The 11,008-nt window shown below is 38.9% G+C and overlaps 1 protein-coding gene across 1 annotated transcript; it reads right to left on the reverse strand.

Annotated features, from left to right (window-relative positions):
- Window positions 1-103: 103 nt before the first annotated feature.
- LOC116163872 lies at window positions 104-4,078 on the reverse strand. The gene is made up of 6 exons (XM_031478002.1): window positions 4,066-4,078; window positions 3,439-3,993; window positions 2,834-3,363; window positions 2,617-2,775; window positions 1,166-2,500; window positions 104-253 (listed from the first exon to the last, which is right to left on the reverse strand). The coding sequence occupies exons 1-6, from the start codon at window positions 4,076-4,078 to the stop codon at window positions 104-106; spliced, it is 2,742 nt and encodes a 913-aa protein (XP_031333862.1).
- Between the last annotated feature and the right edge of the window lie 6,930 nt (window positions 4,079-11,008).

Below are 11,008 nucleotides of genomic sequence, written 5' to 3' on the forward strand. Positions count from 1 at the left end.
TGTAATAACCCAGTAAAACACCACTATTTGAAAATACGCTTTTTATTTCAACTCCAGCAAACACATCTCACTCATAGACAGTTCTATATCTAATGACAAACGCCTACTCTTCTTTCTCGTTCCGATCCGCATCCACTGCGGGTCTCCACATTCCTCCCTTTCTTTCCAATCTGAGTGCATTCACTACCGTCGGGATTTCAGATGGCTCGAGGGACGTGCTAACTTCTGTGTTAGTCGAACCGTCCTCCAAATCCTGTAAACGTTTCGAAGTGTTGGATGTCTCCGGTCCCGCGGCAGGCTGCTGAAAAGATGTATCTCAGATTTATCTTAACGTGGCTGACGTGTCGTCGAATAACGCGCCCTGCTCCCTCCAGAACCAACTCATTTCCCGACCGTTGTTGAACTTTTTAAGTGTCCTTACTAAAAGTCGGAATCAGTTGATGGGGAACGACAACATTCTTGACTAAAGCTGGATCTCCAACATTTATGTCAATTTCTCGCGCGCCCTTTGTCCGGTCTTCCAGGTCCTTTCCTTTTTGTTTATTTAGCAGGTTTCGATCATAGGCTTCTTCATCCGTCAGCTCACTGTATAAATCGTAGATAGTTGGGATTTTGTCTCTAATATTTCTGCCGTAGAGAAACTCCGACGGGGATTTATTTACCTGTGGTAGTACTATGCGATGCCGTATTATATGCACATCAGAGTAAATTCCTGCAGTTCAGCTTTGTAGTCTTTTCCTGCAGTATGACTTATTTTCAATAGTTTTAAGATTGATCGGTTTAGATTTTCCACTTCCCCATTGGCCTGCGGCCAATAAGGTGTTGTGTGAATAAACTCAATATTGCTTCCCTCACAAAACAAGTGAAATTCCTTTCTTGCGAACTGGGGCCCGTTGTCAGCTCGTATCGAATTCGGTATTCCAAGTCGAGAAAACATTTCCTGTAGATGCGCGATAATGGTGGCTGCCGTAGAAGACTTGAGAAATTTTATCTCTTGGTAGCGCGAAAAATAATCAATCACAACCAGTATCTCTTCAGGTATAGGACCAGCCTTCATCAAATCGATGGCAATATGTTGCTACGGCCCGTTCGGGAACTTATGTCTAGTCATTGGTGGAGGGCGACTTGGTTTGGACACTAGGAGACAATCCAAGCAAGTTTTTACCATTTTCTCAGCTTCTCGATCAATTTGTGGCCACCACACTTTTGCCCGTAATCGTCGTTTCATAGCTGTTTTTCCCGGGTGGCCCTCGTGAGCCAACTTCAAAATCTGTTGTCTAAGGGTGTTAGGTATGATAATGCGATTTCCTCGCAAAAGAATGGGACCGCTATTTGTCAGCTCAAATCGGAAAGGATAATATGGACTTGCGTCCGCTGATTCCCATGCTTCATTCTCGATTTTGTTTATTGCATCTTTTAGGTGTTCATCGTTTTTGCTTTCGTTAAATATCTGTGAAATGGTCACCGCTTTTGGTGTTGCCGCCTCTATGACGGTATATATATGGTATTCGCTCCCAATATCGATAGGTTCTTTGGAATAAGATGGGCACAGCCGAGACACACAGTCTGCGATGTTTTGTTTCCCAGGTCGATAAATGATTTTGAATTTGAACGCTTGTAAGCGTAGTACCCACCGTTCAATCCTGGCGGCCGGCTTTGAGGACGGTTTGAAAATTACTTCTAGGGGTTTATGATCCGTCTCTAGTTCGAAGTATAATCCGGCTAAATAGAAGTAGAAACGTTCTACCGCCCAAACCAATGCCAGGCTCTCCTTCTCGGTTTGCGAATACTTTCTTTCCACAATAGATAAACTTTTGCTGGCGAAAGATATAATTTTAGGTACTTCCTGATCGTCAAACTGAATTAGTACTGCACCCAATGCCACTGGACTGGCGTCAGCTACTAGCCGTGTTCGTCGCTTCGGATCGAAATAACCCAGCGCCGGTGGTTTAGCCAACATTCGTTTTAACTTGTCGAAAGCCTTTTGATGCGTCGATGTCCAAATGAATTTGACATCTTGCTTTATGAGTTGTCTCAGTGAATCCGTGATGCTACCAAGATCAGGAATAAATTTCCCCATATACGTCACAAGACCCAGAAAACTCCTGACTTCTCCCTTAGTATTTGGGGATCGAAATTCAAGGATAGTTTTCACTTTACTGTCTGCTGCCTCGATTCCATTTACTGACAGCTTGTGGCCTAAAAACTCCAAGTTTTGGACTTTGAATAAACATTTGTTGTCATTAAGAACGGCGTTATTTTCCTTTAATGTTTTCAGCACCTTTGACAGATTTATGTCATGCTCTTCCTCGGTACCTCCGTAAACAATAATGTCATCTATGTAGTTTAAACATCCTTCACACTCTGCCAATATGGCCTCAATAATACGCTGAAAAATTTCTGGAGCCGACTTGACCCCAAACAACAAACGTGTATATCTAAACATTCCCTTATGTGTAATAAATGTCGTTATGGGACGACTTTCTTCATCTAATTCCACCTGGTGGTATGCGTTAAGTAGGTCCAACTTTGAGAAGAACCGCGCGTTTCTCAGTTTAGTCATAAACCCATCAAAGGTTGGAAGGGATAATTTTCACGCCGAATAGCTTCATTTACCCTCCGCACATCAATACAAATACGGATGTCGCCACCCGGCTTGAAAATTACTACTATTGGGGACACCCATTCGCTAGGTTCACGTACCTTCTCAATTATTCCTTTACGTAAAGTCTCGTCCAATTTCCGTTCTACTGCTTCTTCCACCGTGATGGGTACCTTTCGAAGAGGTTGTCGAACCGGTTTTATTCTCGGGTCAATGGTAAGCTTCACGAACACGTTCTTGATTTTCGGAAACGACGTGTTTTCCACTAATGCATTTACGTCCAAACCCATCTTCAGTATTCCCAGTCGAAGAGCGGTACGTGTCTTTTCCTACTAGAGATACGTCTCCTCCTTCGATAACAAAGAAATCCGCAATTATTTCTTGCCTGGTTCCCACTGTGATTGTGGACCGAAATTTGTGATCGACTCGTAACGTTCCAGAAGCGTAAGGTTTCAACGTTTTCTCACTATTTAGGCTCAATTCCCAGACTACAGTTTTATTTCGCGTCAACGTTTTCCAATCTGTGCCGTTTATAACGTTCACTTTTGACCCGGAATCGATGAGCATGGTTATTTTAACACCTCCCACGATGTATTCAATTAGTCCATCTTTGCCTGCTGAATTATCTACCACTCGACCATTGCCTACCTTAAAACAATCAAACCTCTCGATTTCTACTTCCCGATCCTCTTCGCGCTCTTGTGATAGATGATCATCCTCATCCACTCGATTTACTGCATTTCGCCATCTCTTCGTATTCCCTTTTGGTTCAAACCTAGCAGGTCGCTTAGTGGTTCTCGTTCTGCATTTGATAGCAAAATGCCCAACTAACTCACAGCGGTGACACTTAACTTTCCGTGCGGGGCAACCGACATCTTGTGTCTTGTGATCGGTTCTTCCACATCTTGCGCATTCATTACTTTGCCTTCCCTTTATCTCCACCTTATTAATGTGACCGTACGACGGACCTGGTTCTGAGTTAACTTGGTTCATTACTGTGGATTGTGTGCTTATTTCCTCATGTACCCGACATAATTCTATGACTTCATCTAAAGACCTCTCTTTCTCCAATAATTTCTTCTTAAGTTCCGCCGATGCCCATGAGTCGATCAACTTGTCTTTTAAGTTGATATCTATGGCTTCGTTTTTGGAAGTCCCAAATGAACATTTTGCCGATTGTTGTCTTACTCTTAACAAGAATTTATTAAAGGTTTCTCCCCCTTCCGTTTTAATAGTTCTAAACACGTGACGTTCAAAAGTCGAATTCTGTTCGGGAGAAAAATGATCGTTTAACTTCTTCACTAATACTCCAAAAACGTCATTTTTCTGTTGTTCGTCGTATTCTTCGATGGCCCCGGGAAGATTATATGCCACGTCCTGTAGCTGCGTTCCTCCAAAATGCAGTAACTTACTGCGTTTTTTTTAGGATGTACTATTTCTTCCGCCTCAAAATACAATTTAACCGATCGCAACCATTTCTCCCATTCCGTACGTAACAGAGCCTTGTCTATATTGTCACAAAGGAACGGTTTTATGTTACAATACTCCATTTAAAAAAAAAAAAACCTATTGTATAAATATTATTAATCTTGTCACAGTGACGTTTCACTTACTCACTTTGTTTGCTTAACGGGTTATCCGTTTCTGTGTCCGATCTAACGGACGCCCAATGTGCGCAGTTTAGTGCGCCCCCTTTTGGGTCCGATTGAACAGACCCCTTTGAGTTCGATTGAACAGACGCCTTATGCGCGCAGTTTAGTGCACGCCCTTTGAGTCCGATTTAACAGACGCCCTTTGAGTCCGATTTAACAGACGCTCTTTGTGCGCAGTTTAGTGCGCGCCCTCTGTGTCCGATTTAACGGTCACTCTTCGGTTCAACTCTGCAACCGAGTTTGTATTAGGAGCATAATTATGTTCCCCCTTTTCTTTTCTTACCAAAATAAGTTCCTTTTTAATCCTCGTTGCCAATGTAATAACCCAGTGAAACACTACTATTTGAAATACACTTTTATTTCCACTTTTACAAACACATCTCATTCCTAGACCGTTCACTATCTCCTCATGACATAAGCCTACTACTATTTCTTGTCCCGATCTGCATCCACTGCGGGTCTCCACAGGTATAACTGATCATTAGAGACCATTTTGTAGAAGTTTGAAATTACATAATGAACACCTACGGTCGCGCTTATCTCCTTGTACAGGGTGGTTCAAATTCGTGGCTCATCATTGGGATCTCCGTTACGGTGAGATGCAGTGTAGGTTAAATAGGGACAAAGTTGCTCTTTTTTGTGACTAAAAAAACGCATTTAAAATTTTTGAGAAATCTTTGAAAATTACTCAGATATCAACGAAAAACTGAAAATGTCAAATTTCGTTTTTATTTTCTCTAGTGGAAATAGATGGTTTGCATTGGTAGATACTCTTTTTTCGGAAAATCTGAATCTGTTATCAGAGTTTCAATGGAACGTTGGATATAGAGGCTACAGGCTACCACTTTCTTATTTCTAATGGACGCCATATTGGAATGGGTTGTGACCTCATTTTCACGGAGGCCGTAGAAAAATATATTTTTCAATATTACTTTACCCAGTAAAATGACTGGTTACCGAAATGATGTGAATGATGTTAAAAGAAGGATGTAACGATTTATTTTTTCCATTACAAAGCATTATTATTGTTCACCGTAAATTTACTTGTTGAAACATCCTCGTATAACTTTTGAATAGCTGGCTCCCTCTATTGTTGTTTGACAACGCAGGGCAGCGTTTGCAGATTCTCCACGTTCATTTTTATCTTTTTGTTGTGAGCCGTAACAAAGTGCACTCCGTTTGAACAAACAGCTGAGGCGTTAGTTAGAAGGCATGGAACTTTAATTGCCATCATCCATATTTATTAATTCTCTGGGGATTGGATTCATTAATTTGGGGATTCCGGAAATAATGTTAGGCCGGATTCACCTAAGAACTGTAATAGTGAGTATTTTAAATGCGTTTGTTTGTGTTTTATCGTAAGTACCACCATTTGCATTTTCCGTAATTGAAGCGTACCTTTCTTTATGTTCGGCTGATATTTGTGTACGACAATTTTTTTTTTTTTTTTAAATTAAGACGCTTCAACTACGTGGTCATTAGCGCCGTGTGATACATGTTGACACAGTATGTTATATTTCTAGTTTCGTTAGTTTGATAAATCTAATTATGTTTGCTATATGGTATTTGTTGTTAGGTTGGTCGTCTGATCGTTCGTAATGTTACAATTCCTTCGTTCGTTTTCAAAAGCATTGCACTCGGTTATTAGGTGATTTATTGATATGGGGGCTTGGCATTGTTCACACATTTTTGGTGGCTCTTTCCTCATTAGGTGGCCGTGGGTAACTCGGGTATGTCCAATTCTCAGCCTTGTGATGTCCACCTGGTCTTTTCTTCGTGTCAATTTATGGTAACCGCCATCGAAGAATGTAGTGTCTCTAATTGATCGTAGTTTGTTCGTCAGTGGGTCGATAGCTTTCCATTGGATTTCCCATTTTTGTCTAAGGTTTTTGTGGATACTTTTTTTGAGGTCGTAGGTTGTGAGCACTTTTTCGTCGATATTTGATTTTTCAGTTGCTTCTTTGGCTAACTTATCTGCGGCTTCGTTTCCTGCGATACCTATGTGTGATGGGATCCAGATGTAGTCCACAGTCTTGCCGTTGTTATGTACATCCTCATTTAAGTCGGAGATTTGTTTAATTAGGGGGTTTGGCGATAAGAAGTTTTTTATGACTTCAGTACACTTGTCGAGTCGGAGAGAATCACATACTGTTTATTATCACTTTGTTTTATGTATTTTAGGGCTTTTATTATAGCTACCGCTTCGGCTGTGTCTTCCGCTAGGCGGTACATTTCACTATAGTCTTTGTGTATGAAAGCACATCCAGTTTTGTGATTTTTGACCGAACCGTCCGTGTATATGAGTTCGTGGTTTAGAAACTTGTCATTAATTATTTCATTTAGTTTGTTGGTATAAAATTTTGGGTTGGTTTCTGTTTTTATATAGACTGATAGATCGAGGTGGGTACTAGGGGATTTAGTTAACCAGAAAGGAGTGACGGAGGGATACTTATAGGTTGGGATAGGTAAAGGTTTGTTTAGGGAGGAAAGAATTTTTTGTGCCCTTATGTTGAGTGGTATGATTCGTGGGTGGTGTGGTTGGGTGTTTAAGGCCTGTGTGGTGAAAAGTGTAGAGTTTATGTGATTATTATTGGATATACAAGCTATTGCATAGTTGCTTACGATTTTTTCCCTTCGTAGTTCTAGGGTGGGCGCTCCAGCTTCGCATAGTATGCTAATAGTTGGGCTGGTACGGAAAGCTCCGATAGCGAAACGAAGACCTGCGTGGTGAATTGCGTCAATGGTTTTTAAAATATTTTTGTTTGCAGCTCCGTATACTATGCTGCCGTAGTCTATTTTGGACAGGATTAATGTTTTGTAGAGTAGTTTTAAAGTGTTCCTGTCAGCGCCCCATTCGTAATTTGATAATGATTTGAGTAGATTGAGTCGTTGTTTGCAGTCCTTTTTGAGTTGGTTTAGGTGTGGTATCCAAGAGAGTTGAGAGTCGAAGATCATCCCCAAATATGTGTACGACAATGTTTCCATCGACAATAAAATAGCTGCTTCATCTACAATTAGCCCTCTTATTTAAGAGGTGTGTACATTTTATTACATCAACGAAGAGGGTTACCTTTGATTTCTTTTAGGGTTTTAGTTTTTAATTTTAGTCTTAATTGTAAGAATCAGTTTAAATACCGGATACATTACGTTATATACGATTTCAGGTCCAACATACGAATTTGGGTAACCTTGCTAGTTTCGTAAAATGAAATGAAAAAACCAGCAGACAAGAAGATTAATATGCAACGAAATCATTTGCACTTTATAAAATATTTCATTTGTAGGTAGGTACACTGACGCATGGTAGCACTTTTGTCTACTTTGAGTGCTGGTTTATCTATTTAGTTATATTACAGTCGGATCGGATCTTGCAGTTCTATCCATTTTTCGATAACGGGTTTTCGCATTGTGATAGCTGATGAGGCAAGCACGTAACCAACAGTAAGATTGATGCAAAATCAGATCCTGTACTACTTTGTCTTCTGCTTTTTTTCTGTGGTAAGTCTAATCTGTTGTACTACCTATAATAGCAAATGAAGAATTATTACTTGCTATTGACCTTATAAAAAAAACTAAATTTGTATTGCAATGTAAATAAAGAGTGGATAATTGAATCAACAAGATAAAATAAGTATCGAATTTGGGTACATATCCAACGATATCAGAAATACATTAACGAGGCTCACATAGCGACCATCCTTTCAATTAAAAGAGTATCTTAATAGTTGCTAATGATTAATTGAATACCTCAATCTTGCAAAATTAAAAGCATCAAATTACGCTTGAAGGATTTTATTATTTTGCAAACATTTTTGTAATGATTATAAAAATAAGGTTTCTACGTCCTCGATTTTAAGGTATCCGTGAAATACCACGGAAATGTGACAAACATTACATAGGTAGGTAGGTATTAGGTGCGTATTGTGTTATTTATTACAAAAACTGTAATCTGCTTATTACATATTTTGTAAGTTTGTGATTTAACCGTAAGTGGTATTTGTTAAATAACTGCGTTCTCATAATTCGTTCCTTTTATCTACCGGGCACGTTGTTTTCAATATTGTTCGATAACTTTTGCCTCGCCGAAGATTGAATTGAAACCCAAAGAACTAATAACTACAATAATATGAAAGTTATGATTACGTAAAACATCAATGTTTGGAGAACAAAAAATATTGCTTGATTAAACATTTAGGTACCTATCAGTAGAATTTACTGTTCACGCATCATTAGGTATCTGCATCTGCATAACATTTCATATTTATTATACACGCCCGGAGCGATCAACTTCCTGTTAATGAAACAACGGAAAATTAACATACATGCAGTGATTTGCACTAAATAGAAAGTCCAGCGCAAGTGTATAAATTGTATAAATATTGAAGTTATTAATTATAACATGTAAAAACTTCTAATTTTTGATTGATTTTGCTCCCGATTCCACAGACAAACCCTCCATGTATTACTAGACTCCAAGTAATTTTTTACAGTATTTACCCCAGTGTAAATTAACATGTACCCATCGATGTGTAAAATATGGATTTGTATCATGCATGAAACAAACAAATAGCGAAGAGCCATCTCGTGGAAACGAATTTAAACTAGACTGTCTTTCTAATTGGAGACAAAGAAAATCTTAAAACTATAAAGAGGCTTGCACTTCTACTGGTCCAAGATAAGATCGTGTCCAATTTAAAAATATTGTAGCGATCCTTCTAGAACGTTGTTCAGGCGCCATCAAGTCGATAAGGGATTAGTCACGGGCTATAAATAATGACAGCGGATGTGGTTTAGTCTTTCTGTGAAATATGATATCCTTTCTAGATTTCTCGAGAAGCTGATAATATATAGTCTCAGTGTTAACGTCGGTGTCGAAGTGATAAATAAAGCAATGCAAATAGTATTATAAACTAATGATTGTGCTAAATATACAATAATTAATTTTATATAAATAAATCACGTATTCAAATTTGCTTTATAATATGTACAAGTTTACAGAAACTGATGTTTTTGCATATCTTGGACTTGAGACTTGTAATACCAGAGCGTGAGAGATTAACCGCCATGTAAGAAGTATAATGAGCCTTTATGGAGTAAATTTGACTGCAGGTGAATTTTGCGATCGGTGTGCTGTAGTAGCTGTAGTCACATCCTCCTAAAGAACGTGGAGCAGTCGTAAGTGCAAATACTGAAATAGCACCTTTCTTTTAAGCCCTACAGTTGCGCGTCATTGTGCTTTGAAATAAAATCAAAGAATATTTTAGCAACATTTTTATAGATCCACGGCTAGCCCTTTACTTAAATTTTATAGTGATGTACTTAGTGGAAATTTCTCCTCTTTTTTGGATTTTAAAACTTGCTTTTCTAACTCGCATGCTAGCAAAATTAAACACTGAATTATAATAACGTTTTGAATATATTGATGAAAAATCAAATAATGAAATTTACATTTCCTTTTAGAAGTTTTCCTATTTAAAGTTTACGCTTCAGACGAAGTAGGAGTATTTTAACGTTAAAATTAATTTTAAAATGAATAATTAAAATTTTTATCAATTTCAATGTAAAATACATGTAATACAACAGGCTTTAATTTGCCCAGATCTTTAAGAATATTGAAATTCATATCGTCCTTGACAATTTTTTTTACTATCATCCAATATAATTTACCACGATTTTTTATTAAAGAATTACCCTTAACTTGACATACACCGCATAAAAAGAATGTCCTTTGGTTTGTTATTAACGAGTTTTTAATTGGCGCTTTTCCGTGACAAAAGAAGTAACAATTTTACACTCCATTTTTTTAGTAATGTTTTTCCAATTGGTAACGTTTAGAAAAATTTTACCAATAGGAATTTTAACGATAAAGTCAGTCTCTTTTGTCTCTTCACAGCGACTGAACTTGACACCGAAAGTTAATAATAATTCCTTGCAGCTAAAAATATTACACTGGCACGTTTAAGCGATTTGTCCTCGACCGATAACAGTTGTCTGTGTTTATTTCGGTAAATCATAGCATAGGATGTTCGAACCTGGGCTGAGGTAAGAATTTTTCATCTATTTTCTTAGATCAGTTTCTGCCGGCTACTCCGAATTAGGTTTTCCTGCAGTTTTCCTAATTCGTAAGGTAAATACCGGAGTGGTATAGAACAACTTAAGACCTTCTGCAAGGGCACCTCTAAAAAGCATTATGCGGGTTTCAATATTCTCTTCAAATACGACCAGGGCTCTCGGTCCTCAGTCCTCTGACGAATAAGCCTCAAACTGGCTGAAATAGAGCACAGTCGAACTTGGGTCGGGACGTGACGTAACCATGAGGTATGTCAAGCAGTCAATTCTCAGTACGGTAGGGGTTATGGAGCTCCTGATCCTCAGCCTCTGCAACTGCAAGTTTGCACACATCGGGGTAGTAGCTGGCTTGCATGCTTCAATGGCAAACAGACGAAGAACCGCTTCAGTGTAGTCCGGCTGGATAAGCTTCATGATGCCGCTGCCGATATCCCGCTCGATTTTCGTTCCCAAACATCTGCCCCTGCGCATCAACCAAGTGGAATTCACGCTGCAGAAATCTTTTCATTGCTTCAAATTTCGGGAAATCCTTGCACACCGTGAGCATGCCATCTACGTCCGAAAGTATACACACTGGACCGGACTTTTCCATTTCGTACATACAGGCAAACATCCTGCGAGCATCGCCGAAATCCGATACTAGCCACAAACTTTTGAACCATTTGTTCCACGCCTTCATCTCGTA

The sequence above is a fragment of the Photinus pyralis genome, unplaced genomic scaffold (assembly GCF_008802855.1).
Source record: "Photinus pyralis isolate 1611_PpyrPB1 unplaced genomic scaffold, Ppyr1.3 Ppyr1.4_LG2, whole genome shotgun sequence".
Taxonomy (NCBI): Eukaryota; Metazoa; Arthropoda; class Insecta; order Coleoptera; family Lampyridae; genus Photinus; species Photinus pyralis.

Bases quoted from the DNA above. Each gene is read 5' to 3' on its own strand.
- LOC116163872 (XM_031478002.1), bottom strand. The intron at 3,364-3,438 runs GTGAGTTAGTTG...TTGAACCAAAAG, and splicing joins GAAAGTTAAGTGTCACCGCT to GGAATACGAAGAGATGGCGA. The intron at 254-1,165 runs GTAAAAACTTGC...AAACGTTTACAG, and splicing joins ATCGAGAAGCTGAGAAAATG to GATTTGGAGGACGGTTCGAC.